Source organism: Aspergillus eucalypticola (assembly GCF_003184535.1).
Source record: "Aspergillus eucalypticola CBS 122712 chromosome Unknown BO83scaffold_7, whole genome shotgun sequence".
NCBI classification, from domain to species: Eukaryota; Fungi; Ascomycota; class Eurotiomycetes; order Eurotiales; family Aspergillaceae; genus Aspergillus; species Aspergillus eucalypticola.
The window spans coordinates 974,547-1,000,572 of record NW_020290281.1 but is presented as its reverse complement, the minus strand read 5'-3'; the positions used below and the strand labels follow the sequence as shown (position 1 = coordinate 1,000,572).

General features: G+C 51.4%; 9 protein-coding genes across 9 annotated transcripts; 4 read left to right on the top strand and 5 right to left on the bottom strand.

The window, feature by feature from the left end:
• Positions 1-1,070: 1,070 nt before the first annotated feature.
• On the bottom strand, positions 1,071-3,438 carry BO83DRAFT_415795 (putative LysM domain protein; the record flags this gene model as incomplete). Its single annotated transcript, XM_025534661.1, has 1 exon — positions 1,071-3,438. The coding sequence occupies exon 1, from the start codon at positions 2,985-2,987 to the stop codon at positions 1,071-1,073; it is 1,917 nt and encodes a 638-aa protein (XP_025390302.1). The 5' UTR covers positions 2,988-3,438.
• A 342-nt stretch (positions 3,439-3,780) lies between these two features.
• BO83DRAFT_334417 (protein-degrading AAA family ATPase MSP1) lies at positions 3,781-5,521 on the bottom strand. Its single transcript, XM_025528377.1, has 2 exons — positions 5,303-5,521; positions 3,781-5,246 (listed from the first exon to the last, which is right to left on the bottom strand). The coding sequence occupies exons 1-2, from the start codon at positions 5,366-5,368 to the stop codon at positions 4,065-4,067; spliced, it is 1,248 nt and encodes a 415-aa protein (XP_025390301.1). The 5' UTR covers positions 5,369-5,521; the 3' UTR covers positions 3,781-4,064.
• Positions 5,522-5,767: 246 nt separating this feature from the next.
• BO83DRAFT_406936 (putative chromosome segregation protein (Pcs1)) lies at positions 5,768-7,725 on the top strand (the record flags this gene model as incomplete). The annotated part of the gene is made up of 3 exons (XM_025533917.1): positions 5,768-6,665; positions 6,717-7,154; positions 7,208-7,725. 3 exons carry the CDS (start codon positions 5,768-5,770, stop codon positions 7,429-7,431), a joined length of 1,560 nt encoding a protein of 519 aa, XP_025390300.1. The 3' UTR covers positions 7,432-7,725.
• A 218-nt stretch (positions 7,726-7,943) lies between these two features.
• On the top strand, positions 7,944-11,471 carry BO83DRAFT_415792 (mannose-ethanolamine phosphotransferase MCD4). Its single transcript, XM_025534660.1, has 5 exons — positions 7,944-9,872; positions 9,925-10,112; positions 10,171-10,312; positions 10,367-10,475; positions 10,564-11,471. The coding sequence occupies exons 1-5, from the start codon at positions 8,133-8,135 to the stop codon at positions 11,373-11,375; spliced, it is 2,991 nt and encodes a 996-aa protein (XP_025390299.1). The 5' UTR covers positions 7,944-8,132; the 3' UTR covers positions 11,376-11,471.
• A 550-nt stretch (positions 11,472-12,021) lies between these two features.
• On the bottom strand, positions 12,022-12,753 carry BO83DRAFT_387108 (uncharacterized protein; the record flags this gene model as incomplete). Its single annotated transcript, XM_025532698.1, has 4 exons — positions 12,022-12,056; positions 12,123-12,254; positions 12,297-12,581; positions 12,726-12,753. The coding sequence occupies 4 exons, from the start codon at positions 12,751-12,753 to the stop codon at positions 12,022-12,024; spliced, it is 480 nt and encodes a 159-aa protein (XP_025390298.1).
• A 1,760-nt stretch (positions 12,754-14,513) lies between these two features.
• Positions 14,514-18,152, top strand: farA (CeGAL family transcription factor; the record flags this gene model as incomplete). Its single annotated transcript, XM_025533185.1, has 10 exons — positions 14,514-14,644; positions 14,841-14,865; positions 15,019-15,105; positions 15,218-15,339; positions 15,414-16,141; positions 16,205-16,277; positions 16,331-16,759; positions 16,813-16,995; positions 17,045-18,025; positions 18,104-18,152. The coding sequence occupies 10 exons, from the start codon at positions 14,514-14,516 to the stop codon at positions 18,150-18,152; spliced, it is 2,808 nt and encodes a 935-aa protein (XP_025390297.1).
• Positions 18,153-18,918: 766 nt separating this feature from the next.
• BO83DRAFT_308793 (cystathionine beta-lyase STR3) lies at positions 18,919-22,225 on the top strand (the record flags this gene model as incomplete). Its single annotated transcript, XM_025527380.1, has 5 exons — positions 18,919-19,113; positions 19,211-20,258; positions 20,711-20,752; positions 21,198-21,342; positions 21,442-22,225. The coding sequence occupies 5 exons, from the start codon at positions 18,919-18,921 to the stop codon at positions 22,223-22,225; spliced, it is 2,214 nt and encodes a 737-aa protein (XP_025390296.1).
• An 819-nt stretch (positions 22,226-23,044) lies between these two features.
• Positions 23,045-25,179, bottom strand: BO83DRAFT_228672 (ferric reductase family protein). Its single transcript, XM_025526879.1, has 6 exons — positions 24,888-25,179; positions 24,771-24,834; positions 24,537-24,724; positions 24,391-24,489; positions 23,365-24,342; positions 23,045-23,302 (listed from the first exon to the last, which is right to left on the bottom strand). The coding sequence occupies exons 1-6, from the start codon at positions 25,004-25,006 to the stop codon at positions 23,296-23,298; spliced, it is 1,455 nt and encodes a 484-aa protein (XP_025390295.1). The 5' UTR covers positions 25,007-25,179; the 3' UTR covers positions 23,045-23,295.
• On the bottom strand, positions 25,180-25,802 carry BO83DRAFT_228675 (uncharacterized protein). The gene is made up of 2 exons (XM_025526880.1): positions 25,367-25,802; positions 25,180-25,309 (listed from the first exon to the last, which is right to left on the bottom strand). Exon 1 carries the CDS (start codon positions 25,707-25,709, stop codon positions 25,410-25,412), a length of 300 nt encoding a protein of 99 aa, XP_025390294.1. The 5' UTR covers positions 25,710-25,802; the 3' UTR covers positions 25,180-25,309; positions 25,367-25,409.
• Between the last annotated feature and the right edge of the window lie 224 nt (positions 25,803-26,026).

Genomic DNA, 26,026 nt, shown 5'->3' with positions numbered 1-26,026 from the left:
AAGCCAGCCAGCTGACTACGAGACGAGTGATGATGACCTTTAATAAAGATTTAGGGGGGGGCAATGAGCAGCTGAATTAATTCTCCGAGAGAAAGAATAATACTACATAAGCTAAGAAAGTGAAACTCGCAACCATAATTGATTAACGCCGAGCAGAGCTAGTTCTTTTTCTTACATGGACGTGGGGCGTCCCATTGTATAGAGGATGGGATCGACTATCAGTGGGATTGATGTCATCTGGGATGATAATCTGACTGCTCATGGTTAGCATCTCCGAAGAAATAAAAGACAGTCAAGCTTGATTGACTCAGGGATGGATGTATTTTGCGGGGTTAATGTTGGGGTGCATGCAGCTGCCAGCAGCAGTCGTGGCTTTGCAGCATGTCGATGCAAGATTATAGGTGGAAAGTTGGTGATGAGGAGCCGAGACGCGATGGGCTGATCTAATGAGAAGCTAAGTGCTAGTTTCTCCGGCGGTAAAAAGACCCTGGTTTGTACCCCGGCTGTGGGGTATTTGTGGATGATTATGGACTCGGGCTGAAATTGAGATGGGTGTTGTTTCTCTTCTCGGATAAAGATCAAAAGTGGAGGGTTGAGTGGGGATGATCGTGATGACGCTGATCGGCTGACTTTGCAGTGCACAAGGAGGATAGATTATACACAGAATATTATTCTCGCTAATCACCACATCTCACCCTTCAGCGCCATCGGGGTATAAGGGATGACCGATGAGGATGCGAATGGAGACACGCCTTGCTCTAGTTATATCAATCACAATGCCACCGGCACTCTCTTCTAAATACAAGAAAACCAAGACTAGCACAAGATCCCTAACACCAAACAGTCAGTCGGCCACATCAATTATAGTCATAAGACGACGCATCCCCGTCGCGCCGTGCTATGCTTCAAGTGCACGTGTAGTTGGTATCGCCCAAGTTAAATACCTGCCCGACATGCAGCCACCACTGCACTCGGGCGAAAGAGCAAAAAATAAGTATTATGAAACAAACAACAAATCAAGGAGCAAGCTTCGAGCCACGGAGATGGCGCGCTCGGAGCGTATTTGCCCATCAATCATCTTTCGCCCTGTCCCCTCCAGAACGAGTCCGGCTCGTCCCAGGTGAAGGGCTGAGGAAACGTCCCCGCAACGCTGTTCCTTCGTGAAGGCTTGATCCCGACCGTAGCAAATCGGGTCTCCACCGAGGCTCGGGGATCGCATTCGACGAGCTGCGAGACTCCATCCCGTCGTTCAACTCGATGAGATCGCCGTTGCCACGTCGTCCAACGGCCTGTGCGGGGTCATGGGTTGCCGGGCCAGGCGTCTGCTGCAATTCATTCAAGCTGGCCTTGGCTCGAGTTGTCATTTTCCTGACCCACGACTCGACTGCTCCGCCAAGGTTGTCCAGGCTGGTTGGTGTGTTTGCGGCCGCCGTCGACGCACTTTCCGACGAGCTTTCGAAATTCGGTGGGCGAACCACGGGCGCAAGATTCGGCATATGCTGTGCAAAGAATTTGCTAAGTCCGTCCATGGCGGGGCCTGGTGCATTTGAATCATGGTCGAGAGTGCCAACGCCAGGTCCCGACAATTGGATGTTGCTGCGCTGGCGTTGATGGCGAATGCCCGGCTTGCCTTTGGAAGAGGTACGTGACGCAGACGAATCGGCATGCGGGCGACTCCATTTGGGAATGACTGGCTGAGTAAATCCCGAGTCGATTGGCGAAGGCGACGAGGGAGCGGTTGTGCCTCGTCCAGATAATGGAGACGACACCGAGTCCGAATACGAAACCGATTTCCGCCGCGTTCGTGGGAAGAATCCCAATGCTCTGCGGGGGACACGGCCAATTTCAACCGGCGCAGGAAAGCCCTCGATGTGTACCCACGACTCGTGCCTCCATATTCGGTCACCTTCAATCTCTGCCGCAGGAGACGCAGATGTTCCCCCCTCGACAGACGTAGACGATGGAGTGGGTGCTATTGAGCTACCGTTCATATCCTCCAAAGACTCGCCTTCCTGGCGACCATCTCCTAGAAGATCCTCTCCTATTCTAGGCCGGATGGGCCGTCCTTTGACCGAGCACGAATCTACCGGCAGAAGGACGGTTTTTCGGCCTTGAATGCTATCGCTAGGCCAGAAGCCGTTGGCCTTTCGGAATACCGCGGGCTGGCACCCATATCGTATCGTAACACCGGTGATGGTATCTGTGGACTGTACATGATGTATATAAGCTAAGGCATCCTCGTCAAGGTCAGGATCAATAGTCGAATGACCCGTCCGATCGCTGGAATCCCGCCGTTTGTGTCGCGGGGTTGTACTCCAAGCCGGGCCAGTGTCTGCTAATAAAAGGGCTTCCCTTTTCTTTGCCTGCACTAGTGCCTGTCTCTCTTCCTGGGTTCCGCTTCCAATTTCCGGCGTAGATGGGGCAGAGGGACCCCAGGTTGCTGGTGTCGACGTTCGTGCAGGGGGCCTCATATAAGGATCTGGACGGGAGGGCTTCCTCACATGCGTCCTAGTACTTCCGTTGGTGGTGGCCGGTCGTGCAATATCGCTCCCTAGTACCGACGAGGCTAGACTTTGAAGCGAGGTCCATGATGCATCAAAGAAGTCTACAGCGGCTCGCGACGACTCAGCAAACATCATTCCACTTTCCTCCTCACGGCAGAACCCACCTAAGGAGCTATTTCCCTTGCTACGGTTGGCAGCTTCAGTTGCTCGAGAGGGATGTCTCATGGGTATGGGGGACACTCCGCGGGACGGGTTAGGCGATGGTGTAGCACCGCGGGAGCGAACAGCGGAGTTATCGGGGGATAGCATCGACGACAACCCGGAGGACTGCATTTGTTTGCCATTCTCGTCGACATCATCCTCTGTGAACGAGATCAGACGGCGGTTGCGCGATCGAATGGTAGAGGTGGATCTTCGGCCGGTATTTGTCGTGCTCGCGGTCCCAAGGCTGAAGAGGTCGGCAAAGCCGCCGTTGGAACTCATCCCTGGCGACTAAAGGGGGGGCGATAAGATAGATTTAAGGAGGGGCGGGGAGTCGTCAGGTCACCGGCAGAAGCTCAGTGTTGTGTGTGAGATCGCCCAGGCACAATTTGCCATCGGAGGTCTCTACGACAGACCATTCGTCATCCGGGCGCTGTAGTTATCGCATCCGTGTCCTGAAGCTCGGAGCTAGCACGGGGATCTAGGGAGCGGCGAGATCACCAGTGCTTCGAGTAGATGAACCGGGGAAGTACTCCAGCCGCAGGATTGTCCAACTTTGAACCCAGGGGATGGATAACCACGAACTGAGGCAGGTTTGGGGGGGAGGTTGGGGTGGGTGAGGAGGATGTGTGGGAGGAGGCGCGGGATAAGGAAGAGGAAGAAGTATGGAGTTTAGCCTCCTGTGATGACGACTCAAGTCGGCAGATCAGACGTCGGCAGGGCGGGGTGGCTGTCTCATGCTCTGGTCGGAACAAGATGAAAGAAAGCAACCGGGGATTTTCGGTGCTTGCGGATAATTCAGCGGGCAACTGCAGCGATTGAAAAGAAGAATGAAGAAATTGGTGGGCAATGGGTTTTGATCGGCAAGATGCCTTCCCAGCTGAAGCGGTGCCCTGAAGTCCATCGCTGAGGGCCGTAATTTGTTTCTCTTGACGTCGGCCGGTGGCGTCCCGATACGGCCCAGAGTACACAGTATGTACAGTACCGTATGGCATTACCACCTCCACGGATCGGCAGCGTTGCCTTGAAACTTGGCTTATTTAACTGGCCACGTAGACCCAGTTCATGATCTTGCTGGTTGGTTATGAATTGGATTCTATCTACTTTATACAGTACAGGCTGGATGGTGAAATTCATAATCCTGATCTCATCAGCGGGTATATCGACTCTCTACATCCCCAATGAGGACGTAAGCCACATACAAATCACAGCCATTAAATCCCGATAGTATATCCACAATGAAAAAGAAAAACAAACAAGAATCCCAACGCCTTGTCCTTTACGCAGTACTGAGTCAAAAGGGACGTGTGACAATCTGCAAAGCCATACAATACTTATTGGAAAGAAAGCTGATAGCAACTACTCGGGAGGTTCCGCCATCTCCGCGGGTGTTCGTGCTTCAGCTTCGGACGCTGCCTCCGACTCAGTACTCCACTCCTTCTCCGAGTTGGCTTTGTTCGCCAGCTGGGCAGCTGGGGGAATAACCCGGACACCCCCGGCGCGCGAGAAGAAGTCTTCTGTACGCAGACCCCGAACCTCTGTGGGATCAACGGCCGTCATTTGTTGTCCAGTCGCCTTTTTCTGGCGGATGAGTTCGCGCACCGGCACCATGGCTGCATCCCGGCAAGCCTCCTTGATATCACTACCCGACATACCCGCCATGCCCTTGACCAAATAATCGAGGTCAAAATTATCCCGATCAACCTTGGTATCTTTCAGAACCAGGCTGAGGATTCGAAGCCGCTGTGCTGCAGGGGGTAGAGCGACAGGAAACTTCTTAGGCATCCGCCGGAGGATGGCCTCGTCAATATCGCCTATGCGATTAGTGGCACCGAGGACAACCACTCGCTGCGGCTCGCCCATCGAGTTCGCCGAAGTAAGACCGTCCCAGTGAGTCATGAACTCGGCTTTGACCATACCGCTAGCCTCGTGCTCTCCGCTTCGTCGAGTGCCCAGCACGGCATCAATCTCATCGATGAAAACGATCGAGGGCTGCAACTTCCTGGCAAGCGAGAACACGGCATTTACCAGCTTGTTGGAATCGCCGTACCACTTCTCAGTCAGAGTAGAGATGTGTAGGTTAATGAAACATGCCCCGCTCTCATGAGCGAGCGCCTTCGCAAGCATGGTCTTTCCGCATCCAGGCGGCCCGTATAGAAGGACACCAGATGGGGCAGTAAGAAGCGATGATGTCGAAGCGTAGAGATGGGGCATTGTGAGAGGGTAGATGACAGACTCCTTCAACTCTTCGATGATATCGTCCAAACCTCCTATGTCTTCGAATGATACAGGGATATCATCTGGAGCGACTACGTCCATAGCAATAGCCTGTTCATATTGGTTAAGGACAAGATCCCCTCTCTTTGGCCGGCGTCCGCCTTTTCCTCCGCGACGCGGTGAGTCCTCATCTGACTCGTCTCCTCCATCAAGCTTCCGTAGGATGGCGGCCGACTTGCGTTTTTGTTCTTCTTTCTTTTGAGACTCCGGGTCGAAGTCAAGGCGGGATAGGAGATATCGGATGAGGAAGTATGCAGACGCCGACTGATAGCGATGACAAGTTAGTCGTAAAACGAATCTGCCAGAGCATTTGGACTCACGGTGCCCGCAACCATCACCAATTCCTGCAAGAACTGCTGCCATCGGGGACCGCGCGCTGAAGCCATGACGACAGGATAGCAGAGCAAATGTCCGATCACTATGATGCTCCAAGATCTAATATATATATCCGCAACGCGATCGTCTGTTAGTAAATGCCCCGAGTCCAGCAGCGGCAGATTAACGATTAAAGCTGTAACGATGCATGCGATGGGGGTCGGACGGCCGTCGGCGACAGCGAGCGCAGGTGTGGCGCCGAGCGGTCGGAGACGTGGCTTTGCCGACGCCGTCACATGCTTCACTGCCACAGTGTTGTTGTTTGCGGTCGGGCGGCGGAGGAGCTCTCGCGCACGCGGAGCTCAGTGTGACCCTCGCCGCGTCCATTCACCCCACAAATCACGTCACGCCGTCTTTTTATATTCAATTTATCTTATCACTCTATATAGCCCATATATACTGTTCTCACAATGCCCAAACGAAAGGCCGCTACTGCGCTATCCAATTCAGCCGGCGATGAGGATCCTATCCAAGCTAATGACTCCGGAAGGGAACGCCCTACCAAGAAGCAGAGAGGAAGGCCTCGATCGAAATCTGCAGAGATAAAGCCCCTAACGCAAGCAGGGCGCGATTCCAGTACAGCACCCCCGCAAGCGTCCGAGGCACCTACGAGAAAGAGCGGCCGCAGGGGCAGACCCAAGGGCAGCAGAAACTCGGTTCAAGCAACACAAGACATATCGGAAGAGCAGGCTGAGGTCAGGGAGTCAGAACACGAAGCAGGCGATCAGGAGGCGGAAGGCACTGCTGCCTCGAATGATGAAGCAGACGAGGCACAGGAAGTTGCAAAGCCAGCAAGGACCACCAAGTCTACGAGAGCTGCCCCTCGTGGCCGGAAAAATGCCGCCACAAGGAACTCAGTTCAGACAGATGGTGGATTCGAGTACACTCCATCTACTGCCCGACAACGCAAATCGCTGGACAAACCTGAAGCCAGACCAGAACCACCGAAGAGACAAAAACGGAAACCCGAAGTGGAGGAGAACAACGACGCACAAGATAATGAAAGCACTGCTCCGGATGTCGTGGACGAGACTCTGCTTCAAGATGCGCCGGTAGAAGCCCGGTCTGTGTCACGCTCTCCCACCAAACGACAATCCCAGAGAGGCATATACAGCTCTCCTTCAAAGTCAAGGCTAGGAGGAACGGCCGAGGCCAATGTGGAGCCCGAGTTGCGTCGTCGGATTGGTGAACTGACGAAGAAATGCGATACTCTTGAGAATCGTTATCGGAATCTCAAAGAGATTGGCATTGTTGAAGCGAACTCGAACATGGAAAAACTACGAAAACAGTGCGAGTCGATGACAAACGGTGAGTGGTGCGGCATTCCTTCGTGGCATCGTATATGCTGATAGCTGCTAGCTTCGAACAACCTGATCGCATCATTGAAGGCAGAGTTAGAGGCCCAGAAGGCACTTGGTCAGCAAAGTCGGTCGCTCCAACGACAGCTGAAGGAACGGGATGCCGAAGTAGCTCAGTTGAAGTCGCAAGCTGAGGAGGCGACGAGTCAGCTCTGCTCGGCACAGACTGAGGTTAAGGCTTTGCAAACCAAGCTTGCCGCGGCTCGTAACACGGCTGCGAGCCTTGAGAATGCAGCCATCAAGATGCCTGGAAGTGCAATCAAGAGCGGTGCCAATCGTGCGAATGCTGCTGCGGTCACTGCTGAAGCCGCGCAGGCAGCTCAATTTGCCCAGCTCAAGGAAGATTTGTACACTGATCTCACAGGCCTAATAATTCGTGATGTTAAGAAGCGACCGTCTGACAATCTGTATGATTGTATCCAGACTGGTAGCAATGGAAGTAAGTTGACCATGCCTCCTGATGCCCTGATACAGGTTTCTAACAGAGTACAGCCCTTCATTTCAAGCTGGTTGTGCCCCACGTATCGTCGGCCAACTTTGAATCTGCCGAGTTTCAATATATCCCACTGCTGGATGAGAACAGAGACCGTGAGCTGGTTGATGTTCTTCCCGAGTACTTGACTGTCGACATTACATTTGTTCGCCAACAAGCATCGAAGTTCTATACCAGAGTGATCGATGCGCTGACCAAGCGGCGGAGTACTGCTGCCATCTGATCGCTTTGCGGGTCATTCCTGTGCAAACCCATTATTCTATTTATACTGTCATTGTGATTGGGCTTTCTTTGTTGAGCATTTTGATTACCTGGGTTGAGTCTTTTGGAGATATCCCTTATCGCATAGCAGACGCCGGGACACTGCGTTAGGGCGCTTCTGGAGCGATTCCATGCTTTTTCTTATGTTATACTTTTCCAATACTATCTGATTTGGCGGGAATGTGATGGTATCTATCCGGCTATAAGATCAGAAGATGATGGTTCTCAGTGGCAGAAGACATTGAGTCAACTCGCGCACAATAACTACATGTAAATCCATCTCCTTATGATTTTGTATACCACCAAATAAAGTAAGGGACTGCACCCGAGGACCCTGTGGCCCGCCGTAAATCTGTCCGTGTCCAATTGGAGGACCCCGATTGGTGGCGGGTCCCTTCCCCAAGTTCCCCAATTCAGGCACGCGGAAAAGTGCTGAGCTGCCATCATCCCATTTGCTCTATTGCACTTTATCTGCTCGTTCTCTCTTGAGCTCGATGCGAGGAAGCAATTGCATCGGCCTCATTCGCCGGTCTTAAATTCCTTTTGCTTCATTCTTCTTCTTTGTATCTATTCCTCTTTCTAATGGTTTGCATTCGTTTTGCGGTCTCCATTTCCCTCCCTTAATTTGTCTTGTCCCTGCCCGGGTCTCCTATATCGGAAATCATGGCGCGACTTGGCCGCGTAGGGTTCCTCACCCTCGCGGTGGTATTCCACCTAATTTACGCCTATTCCATCTTCGACATCTATTTCGTCAGTCCGATCGTTAGTGGCATGAGCTCGTTCCGCGTGGAACGAGAATCCGATGCTACTGCCCCCGCAAAACGTCTCGTCCTATTTGTCGCCGATGGCCTGCGCGCTGATAAGGCCTTCCAAGCATTGCCCGATCCCGATGATACCACCGGCGAAGATGCGGATCCTGTTTACTTGGCCCCCTTTATTCGCTCGCGTGTGCTTTCCCATGGCACTTTCGGGATCTCCCATACTCGAGTTCCTACGGAGTCGCGACCCGGCCACGTTGCGCTTATCGCGGGGTTATATGAGGATGTGTCGGCGGTTACCACGGGATGGAAGCTGAACCCGGTGAACTTCGACAGTGTCTTCAATCGCAGTCGGCATACGTGGAGCTGGGGCAGTCCGGATATTCTTCTGATGTTCCAGGAAGGCGCAGTCCCTGGGAGGGTGGATGCGGATACATACGGCGAAGAGGAGGAAGACTTCTCGTCTGACGCTACACGGCTTGACACCTGGGTGTTTGAGAAAGTGAAAGATCTGTTCGCTTCCGCCAAAACTGATCCTGAGCTGGATGCGAAACTGCGCGAGGACAAGGTGGTCTTCTTTCTCCATCTTCTTGGGCTTGATACTACCGGTCATTTCAGTCGCCCATACTCGAAGGAATATCTTCGTAATATTAAGTTGGTGGACAGAGGTGTGCAGGAAATAACCAAATTGGTGGAGGAATTTTACGGGGATGATGAAACCGCTTTCATTTTCACAGCTGACCATGGAATGAGCGACTGGGGCAGTCATGGAGACGGTCATCCGGACAATACTAGGACGCCACTTGTTGTATGGGGTTCTGGTGTAGCCGGACCTCGATACACTCAGGAAGGGACACTTACTGGGCACGAGGATGGCGTGTCTTCCGATTGGGGCTTTGACGGCATTCAGCGAAATGATGTCGCACAGGCTGATGTGGCGGCCCTTATGGCATACCTGACTGGGCTCGACTTTCCTACTAATTCTGTTGGTCAGCTACCGCTGCAATATCTGGACGCTAGTCCGAAGGACAAGGCACTGGCTGCGTTGGCCAACACCCAGGAGGTCTTGGAGATGTACCGTGTGAAGGAGGAACAGAAAAAGGCAGCCCTGCTTCGGTACAGGCCCTTTGAGCCACTAGCTGACCACGGCCGAACCTCTGTCGATGAAAACCTCGAGGAAATAAAGTCCAAGATAACAAGCGGCTCCTATGACGAGTCCATTGCAATGTCGTCCGCTTTACTGGCAAATGCCTTGGAGGGCTTGCGCTACTTACAGACATACGACTGGCTATTCCTCAGAACCATCGTCACGCTGGGATACCTGGGCTGGATAGCCTATGCTCTGACTACGGTTATCGACTTGCATGTCCTTCATGGGACCTCAGACTCTGACCGAACGGCGTTCAGCACTTCGTTCTTCTCGTCAATTCTTGTTGCGCTCTTCTCTGTCTTTTTTGTTCAGCACTCCTCTTGGAGGTATTATCTCTACGGTTTCTTCCCGGTGTTCTTCTGGGAAGAGGTATTCGCCCGACGAAAGGCTCTCCTTGCTGGCCGCGACATCCTTATGGGTCATGTTCACTCCGCAAGTGGCTATGTCGCGTTTGTATTTCAGTTGTTGGCTTTCGTGGGTGTATTGGAGGCTTTGGTAAGTCGCCTTACCCATGGATCTTGGAGTGTCAGCTAATAAGTGTCTACAGGTGCAATCCTACTTCCATCGCGAAATCTTTACTGTGTGCTTTATCCTGGGCGCTTTTTGGCCCCTTTGCTACGGAGCAGGATTCGTGAAGAAGCATGCACTGCTGTCCCTTTCATGGTTTGTGGGTTGTCTTCTAATGAGCACTTTCACTTTGCTACCGGCAAACAAGGTCGAAGAAATAGGCACAATGTATGTAAATCCTGAGCGTCTTGCCAAACTTGTCGACCTTGGCTGATTACATTTGCAGAACCTGGGGTGGCCTATTGATGTTCTTCACCGGCCTGTTATACCTACTTTTTGAGAGTCGTATCTTGGGGAAAAAAGAACACCCAACGCAGTCATCCATTACTCCTCCCAGCTGTGGTTCGCGCACAATCATGGGCATGCAGGTGTGCACAGCTCCCTTTACTACTTCACGGTTACTGTTGGCTAATATTGAATAGCTGGGCATGGTCATGCTTGCATTGATAGTTACTAGATCAAGTGCAATGTCTCTTCAAGCTAAAGAAGGTCTTCCATTTGGCAATCAAGTCGTCGGTTGGTTCGTTCTGGGTGAGTTATGAATATCAGGGGAGACGGCATAGCAGCACGGCTACTTCCTAGTCTCCAAGTCGTTTCGCAGGCTAACATACTCAATCAGTTACCTCATTGCTACTTCCCTTCCTCTACCGCCTGTATCCCAATAGGCACTACCTGCACCGCTTGATGGTCCTTTTCCTCACCTTCTCCCCATCGTTCATCATCCTTACCATTTCGTACGAGGGGCTCTTTTACTTCGTTTTTTGCCTGACTCTGGCCACCTGGGTACGGTTGGAGCACGCTATTCATGTCTATACTGTGACGACAAGGAACGGCGCTGCAGATACAAAGAAGCCAGGCACCGACGCAACGGCAGTTGTTGAAGGCCATACTTACCGCTACAGAACCCTCAGCGTGTCAGATGCACGGGTCGCACTCTTTTTCTTCTTCCTGCTTCAATCAGCCTTCTTCAGCACGGGCAATATCGCCTCAATCTCCTCATTCTCCTTGGAGAGCGTTGTCCGGCTCATTCCGGTCTTCAGCCCTTTCAGTCAGGGCGCCCTGCTGATTCTGAAGATTCTCATCCCCTTCGCCATCATCAGCGCTAATCTGGGCATTTTGAACCGCCGGCTGGAGGTTGCACCCAGCGCCCTGTTCATGGTGGTGATGTCGATCTCGGATATCATGACGCTGAACTTCTTCTACATGGTGCGCGACGAGGGCTCCTGGTTGGACATTGGCACGACCATCAGCCACTTCTGCATTGCCAGCTTTCTGTGCACGTTTGTAGCCGTGCTGGAGTTTCTCAGCGAGGTGATGATCAGTGGAGTGGATATTGGTCCCCGAAGCACCGCCATTGACGCAGTCAACGGATCCACGGAGACGAATGGCACTGCGATGGCCGACAAGAAAAAGCATCGCAAGGCCCAATAGAAGTGAAGACGCAGCGCAAAGCTCCACCTCGGAGTTGTAATGATTTTGTACATGTGTGATAGTATAGTCAGATACGTGCATTTGGATTTAATATACACCCTACAGCCGACGAGGCGAACGCGCCCGATAGCGCGAACCTTACCATAATCTTTGGATACCAGCTTCGTGCGTCGTTCCTGCAACGTCCTCCAAATAAAATTCGCTCCGGCCGAAATATCCCTCTCCGCATTAATGTCTAGCTGAATAATTGCTTCTTCCTGCACTGTTAGCGTATTCCCCATTGCGGCGAACACGCGCCGGGGATATCCCGATTCGGACATAAATAGATCGATCGATACGTAGATGGATAGATAGGATAAAGCATCAGCCGAGGTTTCACAAGCTAGACCAACTACCACTAACAGTCTAACAGATGACGCCTTTTCCCTCCCTCCCTCTCTCTCCCCGAGTCGCCAGGCTTACTGTCCAGATCCGCTCTGGGGAGGGGGCCAAAGCTAAGATCGCTCCGTGGACATCCACACACACCGCCGAGTTATTCATTCCCCCCCCTGCATGCTAATGGCTGGGTTGCGGGGAAAGCCCGCGCCATTCCCGCAAGGCAGACGAGGGAAAAAAAAAAAAAAAAAAAAAAAAAAAAAAAGAGAATTCAGGCACACGCAGGATCGGGAGTAAGTAGTACTACTAGGTACTAGTGTAGTAGCCTCCGGTGACGTCGGGATATGCGAGCGGGGAGGTCAACTAACTTACCTTTTGACACATATTGATTAGACCCCGAAATATTTTTTGCTTTTTCTTTGCTGTTACTTTTTGCCCAAAGGGGTATAGATTGCGAAGGATGGGGTGTTGGGGTTCCCATTGGTTTAATCTGGGGTTTTGCTCCTGCATTAAGCTGAAGATATACACGCAATCTAGGGTACTTACTTGTTCCTGTGCTTTGTGTGTTTCTTGAAGCCAAGACATTGGTTCTGTTGATTAATCCCTCATTGTGATTGTAGAGCTCGTCGCTTAGCGAGTAAGGCTCGTTTCGTTTGGGATTTGACAGGGCTGTTCTTGTGTGAATTTGGTGATAAGTTGGATGGGGATCGGTCGCCGTATTTAGCACGACGGGAATTAAACCAAGATTTGCGGCCAAATTGGCAGTCGGACCCAAAAACTGGTAGGTAAATGATTTCAGGGGAAGAAGATAGTCATTGATGTACAGATGGGCTAGAATCATCAGACACAATGGTTCTTTTTACACCTTTTTTTGCTAGTTAGTTACTCGATGGCTTTTTTGACACTCGACTAATGATTCTATCCATGATTTATTAGTTATGACTGTTCTTGTTCTGACTTTCTTTGTTTCCGTACATGCTGCATAAGCGGGCATAAGCGACATTGTACTGAAGAAAGCAGAAAGAAAACGGCCCAGACTCCACCTTAAGTGGAGTTGGAAAAAGAAACGTAAGAAAGAAGCTTAAAATCCACGGGGCAAATGCAGGAGTGGGAAGTTGTGCCGACATTTCCATCCCATCCCATCTCACCCAACTTGTGTGTTGTTGTTCTACTTTACAGTGGTCTCGTGCGATGTTAACTAACTTAAGAAATCAATGGGGAAATACATGTATCAATATGCATGTGCTGCAGAAGGGGGTCTGTCATAGCTCGCAGCTACTAGCTCATCGCAATGCCTGATATTTTCATCCCAAAGAGCCTACTAGTAATTTGAGTTTTGCGTCCTTAAGTAGTAGTAGTACTATGATGCTCTGGGGGGATCCCCATCCAGTCGTAAGTACTTAGCCCTTCCGGGTTTAAATCGCCAGATCATGGTGGCAGGATTTCCCCTGTAAAAGCAACGAGTATCATCTGTCATGGTCTCGTGATAGAGTCGGAGTTAAGCTAAGTACTGCCTAGATTTCATTCAAATTTTCATATATCCACATCTCATTCTGGCGAGTTACCATCTACCCATCAGGGGGGAATATATGTTCCCTCCCCAAGGTAGATAGATACTTGGGTTGTACCTGAACCGGGTCTACAAGACTGAAAATAGCAGCTAGACTGACTAAAAGTCGAATGACCATCCGGATGGACCCTGGCTGGATCCCCCCTAAGAGCCTTAGCCCGACCGTAATTTCTGGTCCGGCGACAGGGAACGAAGCAATACTAAGCAGCTTTCTCCACAGTCCGACTAATTTGTTCATTATTCATTATTCTTTTCTCCCCCCTCCTCCTCCCCTTTACTTAGTTAGGTCGGTCGAGGTACGTCCCAAACAACTGAACTCTTGACCAACACCGTGACTGGTTGTTCGTGGGCCCCAGCAAAACCATACTTTCAGGTCTAAGACTTTCTGACGCCACCCTGCAGGGCCAGTAGGAGAAAAGAAAAGAACGCTTGAACCGTTGCTTGCTGCTTGCTGCTGCTGCTGCTGCTACTACTGCTACTTGCTTTCTGGGGAGGTGGGATACTCCCGCCCGTTGCCATTGAGTTAGTTTCAGTTCGTTTACTAGTCTACTAGTACTACTACTTTTCTTGTCGCAACGCAACTTAGTGATTTAGTATCTCTCTCTCCATCAGGCACTGGTTCCTGGAGTCATTCATCACCTTCTCTTTTGAGCCCAGTATTCCCGGGAATTTTTCTCCCCTCTGCCCCTCCACATTGCCCTTTCTCTCTGTCTCTGTCTTTCTCCCCTGTGACCTCAGCCTTCCACCAGGCTCCATCGATCGCATCCATCGGTCGGGTGGCGCCAAATCCTCCCTCCCCTCCTCCTGCTCCCCGTCTTTCTAGCTTGGTGCTTTACCCTGTTCCGTTCCGTTCCTTCAAGTTCATCTGCCTGGCCAGTAAGCGGTTCATCAAAGAAACCCCAAACACCCAGCAAAAAGCAAAATATCCGTCACCACACTGCCTACTTTACTTCTCCATATTATCCATACTTGAACCTTGGTCCTCCTTCGATTCTCTTTTCCCCTTTCTCGTTTTTCCCTTTCTTTTCCTTTGACGTATTGTTCCGTTTTTTCTTTATTCTTTCACTTTACTCGTTTTCGAGTCTCGACCACACAAACTTAATTCCCAAAACCTCGAGTCGTTCACCCCCCTGGCCCTCGTCGCTCCAGACCATTTCTTTGTCGCAAAGCCTGTGGATGGATACCTGGTGGCCATGAGCACGACCGAAAACCAGACAGATCCATCAGCTTCCAAAACCAGCCCAGCCCCAAGTACAGCGGGCTCAACGGGCACTTCAGGTATTACTGTGCGCACGGGAGCAAACGGACATATGAGTTTCAGAAGGTGAGTGTTGACCGTTGTGGTGATTGCTTTTTTGCCCGTTTGCGCTCGCGGGGCTGTGAGTGATGAAGCCAGACTGCCTGGCGCAGAACTCCCAGGACCCGAGCGGGGGGACTACAGGACGTGAAATATAGATTCAAATTTGGTCGAGATCTTATAGAAGCTAATCTTTTTTATCTAATCGCTTTTCTCCCAATAGACAACGTGCGTCGCGTGCTTGTGAGGTACGTCTTGCTTCCTGCGAGGTCGCGTTTGTGCTGTTGAGCCTCGGCACCTCGGCTCAAATCCCAGCTTGCTTTTGCTCCTTACTCGCCGGTCGCAGGTAATTGCGCCGCGCGCAAGGACAAAAGACAATGCAACCACATCTCGATCTATAGGACTTTTGTTTGGCTAACATGTTATTCTCTTGCGCTTGTGAAGACATGCCATGCTCGAAAAGTGAGTCTATACCCCTTTTCCTCCGTGTAACCACCTGTCCCCACTCAGATGGATGGCCCCAGTCCTGCCCGTGTCTGGCCTGCACCTGTGATCGTGGACGGCCGGGCAAGCTCGCTAATCACGCCACTCCATGAGTAGGTTCGCTGCGATGCTGCCAGTCTAGGGGTGCCATGCACCAACTGCGTGGCCTTTTCGATCGAGTGCAAGATCCCTACGCCGAAACGCAAGAAGAACCAAACCAAGTCAAAGGAAACAAGCGGGTATGTCTCGGTCTTCCGTCCCATCGTCGGTGTCGAACTATATTGACCATGATGCTTCGTTTCTTGTTTACTAGAGGTGAGGAAGCCGAACCGAACTCGCCGCCGAGCAAACCCGAGCCAACACCAGTCGAAAGCGGGAAGGATGCCTTTGGCTATCAGAGGAATCGGATGGCTGTCGACGGTATGCCGGTCACTAGCCTCACCGAATCGCAGGCCGCTCAACAGGCTTCCCATAATTCGATGTATGCTCAGTTTATGAAGCCTAAATTTGCGCGCGCCCCGATAAAGGAAGCGGGGAGGGTTGCATATCTTGGAGAGTCCTCAAACCTGTCGCTGCTCGTCCAGGACCGCCATGGGACCACCGATGTCGTACACTACCCTCTACCTCCGAACATGGGCGGCACACCTGCTCGGTTGACGGATCTGGATAGCTTGGAGTTGGATATTTTGCACCAACGTGGCGCCTTCCTGCTGCCTCCAAAGCCACTGTGTGATGAGCTGGTTGAAGCCTACTTTAAATGGGTGGCCCCCGTTGTGCCCATCGTCAATCGCAGCCGCTTCATGCGACAGTATCGTGATCCAAAGAACCCCCCGTCTTTACTTCTTCTCCAAGCCATACTTCTGGCTGGTTCGAGGGTCTGCACCAATCCGCAATTGATGGACGCCAACGGCTCTACTACGCCAGCTGCCATGACGTTCTATAAGAGGGCAAAGGCACTATACGATGCTAATTACGAGGATGACCGCGTCACTATTGTCCAAGCACTGGTTCTTCTAGGCTGGTACTGGGAAGGACCTGAAGGTATGGATAGTGACTTATGTATATGTCCTTGAACTCCATCGGTATATGTGCTAACCCGCTTAGATGTTACGAAGAATGTCTTCTACTGGACCAGGGTGGCCATGGTTGTGGCTCAGGGTTCGGGTATGCATCGAAGGTATGCACAAGGCTGACTTATCCCTTACTGCACATTTATTAACGACACTACAGTGTGGAATCGTCTCAACTTTCCAAGCCGGATAAGAGGCTGTGGAAACGCATCTGGTGGACCCTGTTCACAAGGGACCGATCAGTGGCTGTCGCGCTCGGCCGGCCTATCGGTATTAATACTGACGATTCGGATGTCGGGATGTTGACGGAAAACGACTTCATTGAAGATGAGATCGACATCGCGGCGGAGTATCCGCCAGACCCGGTACACGTACAATTCTTCCTTCAATATGTTAAGCTCTGCGAAATCATGGGGTTGGTCCTCTCCCAGCAGTATTCCGTGGCCTCGAAATCAAGACGGATGAACGCTATGGATCTCACCCACTCCGACATGGCATTGGCAGATTGGCTCCAAAACTGCCCGAAGGAGGTGTGCTGGCAACGTCAACGGCATCACTTCTGGGCTGCTCTTCTCCATGCCAATTACTAGTGAGTCGTGCAATGAGGAACCTTGTTTGGTATCGAGACTAACTGGGTTCAAGCACCACACTTTGTCTTCTGCATCGAGCCCATATGCCGCCTGCGTCTTCTGTTTCAAGCAACTACCGCGTAGAAGAGATGGCCTACCCTTCGCGAACCATTGCGTTCCAGGCTGCTGGAATGATCACTTCGATTGTTGAGAACCTCCAGAATCACAGCGAGATCAGATATGCGCCTGCCTTTATGTAAGTTCCTGCATCGACCATGTGGTGACATCTACTAACTCCTGTAAAGTGTCTACAGCCTGTTCTCGGCCCTGATCATGCATGTTTATCAAATGCGATCTTCCGTCCCCTCAATTGTGGCCACCTGCCAGGAACGGATTAACATCTGTATGCAAGCTCTCAAGGATGTGTCTAAGGTCTGGCTCGTAGCCAAGATGGTGCATACGCTATTTGAGTCCATTCTCGGGAACAAGGTCCTAGAAGAGCGCCTTCAGAAAGCTGCAGGCAAGAGACATCAGCGGGTACGGCCCGAGGCTGCTCAGCAGCCGCCTGCGAAGAAGCCCGAACCCCCCAAACGCAAGTTCGACGAGATGGAATTTGGCCTACCGAATGGCGGAGGGCCCACGCCACCGGTATCTTACGAGCGATCTCGTCCCCAAACGCCTGCAGTCACGCCCTCGAGAGAGATGCAGCCTCCAGGTCTGAACCTGCCACAAGGCTCCCCTCCAGCTCCCGGGCAGCCGGGTGCCTCGCGCGGTAATACGCGCCCGACGACTCCTTTCAATCAATACTCCTTGCCTGCCACACCCCCGGATCTATTCCTTGTTACGCGTACATCACCCAATCTTTCCCCATCACTATGGGAGAACTTCCAGCCGGATCAGTTGTTCCCTGACGGCACTACGTTCTTCCCAGAATTGACGTCGCCCCAGTCGAACACGGTCGATCCGCAACTGCAGATGCAGTCTCAGTTACAAGCACAAAGCATGGACCAACGGACGATGATGCCGCAGCAAATTCCAGGACGTGGTAGTATATCCGCCGCTCAGGGCAGTCCGGAAGTCATGTCGACTCTAACACCTGGAATGAGCCTGCCGGGCCAGCACTCACAGCAGGTGTTTGGGATAGAAAGTCAGCAGGCTTGGCCAATGCAGAATATGGACGCGACGCTGGGCGGAGCGCCTATGGACGCCGCGAGTCAGGATGACAATTGGAGCAGTAGCTCAAGGAGCGGCCCGACAGCTCCCACCACACTCAATGTGGAGGACTGGTAAGTTGGTCATGGTGGCTCAGAGCAGGGCCTCAACAAGAATGTGACTGCAAGTATACTAATTCATGACTCTCTCAGGTTCCAATTCTTCGGCATTAACGGTAGTTTCGGCGATTTGGCGACCTAAGCGGCGTTGTGTCTATAGCGCTTTCTATATTTGATATGGCATGGGTGGTTGTTTGATGAATATACGGTCATAGTGATCTAATCGTCAATATGCTGTCCAGCTAATCCTTCGGAATTCCGAAGGGTATATTGTGTTTATATTTCAGTACAGCGAGCCTTATGTCCATATCTCCCCGGTTGTTGGAGATGTGGATGAGTGTCATTCTTGGCGGTGGGCGGTGGGATCAGGCGCAACTGGAGGATGTGCCTTACATTCATGTGTATAATGACTTTTAGTGGTAGAGCCGAAATGATGCAATGAAAATTGCAAGTAAACTTTTGATGGAATAATTCAGTTGGAATGTAAACTACTCTATACGTAACTAATAGGTGATCATTAGTTGTTGGCTCGATGTCTGCCTCAGGCTTTATATGAGTCAGCAATGAGACTGTTCCCGCTTGGGCCTAGCGGATGACGACATCGCAAGGCGGGCGGTTCAGCCAATGACAAGACGCGGGATCTGGGGCCAGCTTTACCGACTCGGGCAACCGTCGATGCTGACTACTCCCGGGGGATGACTCTTCTGGGGAAGATAATAATTTCGCCTTTTCCATACCAGAATCTCCTGTTATCCCATCATTCTTTGGCAATTTCATTCTGCTTTTTGCCATTGTCATCTCTCTTCTGTCCAATCCCACCTGTTGCCATATCCGGTGGCGACTCTCCCTTCTTTCCGACCCCTTTCTCTCACCCTTGCTCATATCCCCGCTGTTCCGTCCCCGCAGCGATGTCGGCCGCAGGATCAAGTAGTGATGCCGCGGTGAAGAAGGCTTTCCCTCGGGTTGACCTCGAGGGTCACGATCTGCCTCCCTCCCCCGCCCCTTCGAGCCCCCATGGTGGCCGTCGCTATAACATTGCTACGGAGCTGGTATATACGGAGGGAAATGACCAGTACAATGCTAGCAGCGTTCCGATCTACCAGGTACAGATTAATTCCCCGTGATGCCTCATTTCCCGGGTGTCAACCATGATAGGACATGAGTCGAGCGGGAGGATAGGGCTAATTGATGCTGCTGTAGAGCGCTACATTCAAACAGACCTCCGGTGGTGGAGGCGGCGAATATGATTACACTCGCTCCGGAAACCCGACCCGGACACATTTGGAGCGTCATCTCGCCAAGATCATGTCCGCCCAGCGGGCTCTCGTCGTATCCTCTGGTATGGCTGCATTGGATGTGATTTCTCGCCTGCTTCGTCCTGGCGACGAAGTTGTGACCGGTGATGACCTCTACGGTGGCACCAACCGTCTTCTGAAGTACCTGTCCACGAACGGTGGCATCATCGTCCACCATGTTGATACTACGGTGCCGGAAAAGGTGCGCGAGGTTCTGACCTCGAAGACGGCGATGGTCCTGCTGGAGACGCCGACCAACCCACTCATCAAGATCGTGGATATTCCTCAGATTGCTGCCGCCGCTCACGAAGCGAACCCTAACTGCGTTGTTTCGGTCGACAACACCATGATGTCGCCTCTTCTGCTGAACCCTCTCGAACTCGGTGCCGATATTGTGTACGAGAGTGGTACCAAGTACCTTTCCGGTCACCATGACCTTATGGCGGGTGTGCTCGCCGTCAACGACCTGTCTCTCGGCGAACGCCTCTACTTCACAATCAACGCGTCCGGCTGCGGTCTGTCGCCTTTCGACTCATGGCTGCTGCTGCGTGGAGTGAAGACGCTCAAGGTTCGGATGGATCAGCAGCAGAGCAATGCCCAGCGCATTGCTGATTTCCTGGAAACTCATGGCTTCAAGGTGCGGTACCCTGGTCTGCGGTCGCACCCGCAGTATGAGTTGCACCACTCGATGGCTCGGGGATCGGGAGCCGTTCTCTCGTTTGAGACTGGTGACGTGGGTGTCAGTGAGCGGATTGTCGAGAGCGCCAAGCTGTGGGCCATCAGTGTCAGCTTTGGCTGTGTCAACAGTTTGATCAGTATGCCGTGCCGCATGAGCCACGCCAGTATCGATGAGAAGACGAGACGGGAGCGCGCCATGCCCGAGGATCTGATCCGGCTGTGCGTGGGTATTGAAGATGCGGATGATCTCATTGATGATTTGCGACGGGCGGTAAGTTTGCCATTTTCTCTCAAATGGGGTGATTGATCACTTTGAGCTAATCTTGGATGCAGCTGGTGCAAGCTGGTGCTGTCAATGTCACGCTGGACGACTTCCAGGCGAACTCGTCCAACTAAGCTACGTATGCATAGCACGCGCGCGACTGATGGATTATGCGAGTTCTTTCCTGTAATTGAGGCATTGATTGAGTGCTACGGTCACGATTTTTAAAGAGACGATCATTTGGGCGTTCAGGAGCATTAAATAATGAGTGTAGTAAAAACTTTCTGGGGAATGAAACAACTATATCATCTGCAACATCTACATTGTAAATATTGTCTTGTCGGTGGATCATTTATCCCGGGAATAGCAGGGAACCGTTTATCCGGGAATGGCGATGGCCTCAAAAACCAGGGATCCGTCGGCAGTTTGGCGGAAAGATCGGCCGGCATCGGAGGTAATCCCGAGGGCGTTGCAAAAGCTGGACCAATCATTGGCCGGACACTTCTCGTCCGCCTGCAATCCGATTAAATAATGAGTCGCTGTCGCGATGGATCTGATCTCTCGCTCACTCGCTCTTACTTATGTATGTCGGGCGCGAGACTAACAAACTCCGAGCTCTTTTTTTCTTTTGCAATGGACCTGTAATCCCGTCGGGCTCCCGTGCCTTAATCCCTCGTTTTGGACTGCGAAATTGTTCGCCATCCCCAGACCCCCGACAATCTCACTCATCCGCCCTCCCCGGCAATTGTTTTCTCCTGCGCTGGTCTGGATGACGTTAATCGAGCTGTCGCTGTAACCTCCTTCTCTTCACCCCGGGCGATCCTATCTCGACCCTAGACTTGCTCATTATTTCTGTCTTTTTTCTCCTTTTGCTTGTCTCTTTCACTTCTCCTCTGATCGCAACCCCGACCGGTGAAACATACCATGCCTCGGAACGCGCTCTCCTCCGAAGCGCCTCTCCCCATGTCCGCCATCACGGAGCAGTCAATCTCGTCGGATTGGAATACCCACCGTTTAGGTGCGCGACTGGGAGTCGATGTCGCCAGTGCGGCGACGGCAGGTGCCTTGACATGTCCTGTCATTACCGTCATTGATCGGTATGCTAGCTACAAACTACCCTCGATGGATCCTCGTGCCATGAAAAGAGAAACCGAGATAAGGAACGAAAAGCTAATGGGATCAATTCTTTGAACCAGCGCGATCATCGAAAAAGCAGCCAAGGGCGTCCCCATCCGCCAGACCATCACATCCTGCTTCCGCTCCATGTTCACACAACCGGGGAGCTTCTTCCTCAGCACCCCATTCCTCCTTATCTACACTCTCTACACATCCACCTACCTCACCGCGAACACCATTGACACCTTCACCTCCACCGTGCGCGATAAGCCCTTCTCGACCGTCTTCCCCGGCACCGCCAAATTCCTCACCACCACCGCCGTGAACATGGGTATTTGCGTATACAAGGACGCTCGATTCGCGCGCATCTTCGGTGCAAAACCCTCTCCTCCTGCAGCGACATCTGGAGCGCCACAACCCGCTTCCAGAGCTACATCTACATCCACCCCAGCCTCCTGCCACCCCTCCGGCGCCGCCAAAGTCCCCAATATCTCCTACGGTCTCTTCTGTCTCCGTGACAGCATCACCATCTTCGCTTCCTTCAATATCCCCGCCCTCGTCGCTCCCTCCATTCCAGACTCCATCGCCTCCACACCCGGAATGAAATCCGCTCTCGCGCAATTTTCCTGTCCGGCTCTGATGCAGTTCGTGAGCACGCCTATGCACCTGCTCGGATTGGATCTGTATAACCGGCAACCGCCGGGCGGGTTGGGATGGCGTGAGCGCACCTCGCGCATCAGACGCGACTATATCCCCAGTTGCTTTGCGCGCATGGGCAAGATTGTTCCGGCGTATGGTGTGGGTGGTGTGGTAAACGTACGGATGAGAGCTTCATTGATGGAGTATTTGGAGGGCAAGAATTAACCGCTTATACTTTCCTATTTGTTTGCGACGACGTTGATGATGATATCCCCCCCCCCTCTTTACAATATCCAGTTTATGATCCTTGGATCTTTCATGAGGGGAGTGGGCTACTTACAGTGCATATATGCAGCACGTGACATATACTTATAGACAGAGAGGCATGTCTGCTCTGCTCTGCTCTGTTCTGTTTTGTTTTGTTCTGCTTGACTGTCATATCTGTCTGTTTTCCTATACTACACTACACTCTACTCTCCACTCATACAGTCAGTCACGGGTCCGGCGCCTATTCGTTGATACCTATGTTTTTTCTTTCCTTTTCGAATCATCGGTGTTCCCTCCGTGCGTGTGTGTGTTCTGTTCGGGTTATAGATTTAGAGAATCTGACGTACTAGCTAATGTCTGGTTTTGGATGATTATGAGCTGAGATGAGATGTACTTGAATTGTCTGTGTTATATGATTGATAGCTTGGCTATCTAGATCTTCTATCACTTGGTATTATATCGATCGATCTGATCTGACTTTGGGCAATTGAGGAACTTAGTGGTTTAGATGGATGAGATGAATTGGATTGGATTGGACTGAAGCCCAAATAAATGAGATATATATACTAGTATATGATTCATTCGTTTCGAAGAACAGAGCGATCATTCTAGTACTACGACTAGGTAAGTACGTACTAGGGTATGTACGGTGCTTTATGATAGAGGTATTATTAGGTACTACTAGTAATTAGTAGTATCCCTTCTGCTATTAATATATCAGTTTGGAGCCAACTCTGGAGTGGAAGTTGTAAGCGTAAGTAAAGTAAGTGGTGGAAGGTTTCATATGGATACTATATTTTTAGTGGGTAATTGTGAGGGTATTAAGGTACAATAGGTGTAAGTATATGCTCGAATAACTAGCAAAGAGGGAGGAGGAAGGAGGCGGGGGTGGTAGTATCACACAAGAAGCAAAGATGAAAGATCAAAAGATGGAAAAGTCAAACTAGGTACAAGCAAATGTATAAAAAGAAGCGAGCATGAAAGTATTCATGTTCAAATTCTATACCAAAACCAAAGGAAAAAATATATTACCACCTATTGAAGGTTTGTTAGTTTAGATCTTCAGTCGCTACAGCAGAGTGAAAGGAAGGGCTCACGAGAATGATTCCGTATGCAAATAGACTTCCTCCACACTGCTACCCTTCTTCAGAACTTGACACTGCGCTTCTGCAGCTGCGTTTCTCACGTCGCGGATCATGGACCCCGGGCCACAGGTAAAGATTGCGATGCGTCTCGACGTGTTGGATGTAGTGCTGGCTGCGATAATCCCTGCTATGTCTGGTCGGTTCCCCATCTGAACAACAGTATCCGCAATGTCCACCTGTGATGAAACTGAATCGACGGAATCCCCTGGTTGTCTCTTTTCCACTGAGTCTGGGATCAAGGGCGATCCCGAAGCTGGGGTGGACAAGAGGGAGTCCTTCGTGGTGACGTGAATGGAGAGGGAGATCTTGTCGCTTGAGACGTTGTAGGCTGCAAGCTTGGCTTTGATTTGCTCCCGGTACCAGTCTGCGAGAGCCGCGGTGCGGGTTGCAAAATGTACTTGGATTGTTGCAGTGGGTTGTTGTTGTTGTTGATGATGAGTCCGCAGTGCTGCTTCGAAAATGGCCAGGGAGAAGCCACCGCCAGTGCCTCCGGTGATCATGACGTAGGAGTCAAACCGGGCGAAATCGACGGATTCGGAAATCCCGCCATATGGGCCTTCGAGGAGCACTGTCTCAGATGAGTTCGGCTTTTCGAGGGCAGTGTTGCCCAGACTGGCTGTTAGTCCGCGGCGCGGCTTAACATAGAAGATGATTTCAGGGGCTTTGCCGGTTTGCTCGAAGTCCTGGTAGAGGGAGCAGATGGTGAATGGGTGGGCGCTGAGACAGTGGATGCCTTGCTGGAGGCTGAAGAATCGGACGAAAACGTGTTGGCCTGGGCGCCAGGCCATGATTGTCGGAATGCGGATCCGGACGAGGCCGCAGGGGAGGTGTTCGATTGTGGCTGTGTGGCGGCCATGCATGAAGTAGGTGCGAATGTTGGATATCCATAAGCTGAGGATGTAGATTGCCCCTGCGGAGATGAAGTAGTCCCTGGTATGGTGAGCGGGATACATGGTGTGGTAGTCTAGGGGAGCCTACCATGAAGACAAGCGGAAGTCACAGTGCAAGAAGAAAAATACGATGAATACCAGAGCGGCAAGAAAATGAGTGGCTTTGAAGAACTCGTAGAATCGGTTCCTGTAAGGGTCAGTTTGAGTTGATAGTTTAGTATTAAGGAGGCGGACCTGATGGCTGGCAATGACATGAAAGTTAGATATGCCTGCGGGATTATAGCAGCAACCCCAGTCCAGTATGTAACCTCCGTCTTCCACTGGTCGACCATATCGCCTTGATCAATGTGGTATATAATGAAAGGAAAGGTGTGGACGAGCGCCAGGACAAACATAGCATAACTTGTCCAGTGATGAAACACCTGGGCAAGGTCAGTTTTTATCTTGCCAAACTCATTATAGACATACTTGAAGCTTTTCGTGAGGCACGCCGGTCAAAGTTGAGATAAGATTAGCCTTTGCGCTCAATGCTCTACTTGAGGTCAGTTATCGGTTATATTGCCGTCGGTTGGAGAGTGGCCTTACAAGACAAATGGCAGCAGAGCCAGGGCCATCCATCCACTTCTCGTCGCAATTGGCGGGCTACCTCCATAGGAGACCGTTTCTGTATTGGGCCAGTAGTAAGGCTGCGGTCCCAGTGTCATGGCTTGGTATAGTCAGTCAAGGGCTCTAGTGCTTGAGTATTGAAGGACCAACCCAAGAAGAATACTACTCCAGCCGACACCAGGAGAATGACCCCCAACGACGACGTGCTAGAGCGCAGCACGGGTAGTTGGAAGCATCGGTAGGCAAGATATCTTCCCACTGTCGTTGATCGTCGCCATATTGTAGTCCTCTTGAAGGACTGCGGACCATACTTGGAAATCAGATGCAGAAGGGAGAAAACACCGACAGTCGCACATAGAAAGTATATGGTATTCAAAGCATAGACGTGGTCGGATTGATACCTATTTATGAAGACACGATTAACATAGGGTCACTTATATGGGAGCATTGAGGCGTACCAGTATCTCCAATGTGCGTCACGATAGGCACACTGCTCTGGGGTCAAGGTGCAGTGATCAGCCCGGGAAGAATGTAGCATAACCGGCTGGTCCAGCCATGGCAGCCCCATGTTGAGGAAAGGTTAGTGAGCAGAGACACCAGTCTGCAGAACTCGATATGATGACGCTTTCTGTATGCACTTCTTACATCCACAACGTGGTTCAGGAACAAGGTCAACAGAATGATCCATGTAAGGGCCATGTGTCTCAAGTGTTGAGTTTTGTATGATCGAGCAGGGGACCCTAGATACAGGGAGATGCAACAGCATGATTCAGCTGCTTCGCGTGCCTTGACAACCACCATCCATGGTACGGAACACCAGACCCTTTCCCCAGTGTTGTAGCAGCAGCTTCACCTGGCAACATGATGCTGCCCTATAACAGCGAGTTGCTCATTGGCTGAGGATTGCTCACAATTGAGCACATTTCTCCGGTTAGCGTGGAATGCATACGCATGCGGGCCGTGTTTGGGGTCATTCTGCTCGGTGTGCTTAGCATGCATGACCTTTCAATCTGACTAACGGAATGAATGGGAAATTACGATGTACTTTCTTGCTGATTCCATCATCTAATAGCTCATCTATGTATAGGCTGGCTGGTGAGCAAATTTGCGCAGGATAT

What these genes read in the sequence shown, in the direction of transcription:
- BO83DRAFT_334417 (XM_025528377.1), bottom strand. Translation starts at nt 5,368, where the DNA reads ATGGCTTCAGCGCGCGGTCCCCGATGGCAGCAGTTCTTGCAGGAATTG. An exon ending in TGGTGATGGTTGCGGGCACC is followed by an intron (nt 5,247 to 5,302) that starts GTGAGTCCAAAT and finishes CATCGCTATCAG; the next exon opens with TCGGCGTCTGCATACTTCCT.
- BO83DRAFT_415792 (XM_025534660.1), top strand. Translation starts at nt 8,133, where the DNA reads ATGGCGCGACTTGGCCGCGTAGGGTTCCTCACCCTCGCGGTGGTATTC. An exon ending in GCACAATCATGGGCATGCAG is followed by an intron (nt 10,313 to 10,366) that starts GTGTGCACAGCT and finishes AATATTGAATAG; the next exon opens with CTGGGCATGGTCATGCTTGC. An exon ending in CGTCGGTTGGTTCGTTCTGG is followed by an intron (nt 10,476 to 10,563) that starts GTGAGTTATGAA and finishes ATACTCAATCAG; the next exon opens with TTACCTCATTGCTACTTCCC.
- BO83DRAFT_228672 (XM_025526879.1), bottom strand. Translation starts at nt 25,006, where the DNA reads ATGACACTGGGACCGCAGCCTTACTACTGGCCCAATACAGAAACGGTC. An exon ending in GCTCTGCTGCCATTTGTCTT is followed by an intron (nt 24,835 to 24,887) that starts GTAAGGCCACTC and finishes GACCTCAAGTAG; the next exon opens with AGCATTGAGCGCAAAGGCTA. An exon ending in GACTTCCGCTTGTCTTCATG is followed by an intron (nt 24,343 to 24,390) that starts GTAGGCTCCCCT and finishes TCACCATACCAG; the next exon opens with GGACTACTTCATCTCCGCAG.
- BO83DRAFT_228675 (XM_025526880.1), bottom strand. Translation starts at nt 25,709, where the DNA reads ATGGTGGTTGTCAAGGCACGCGAAGCAGCTGAATCATGCTGTTGCATC.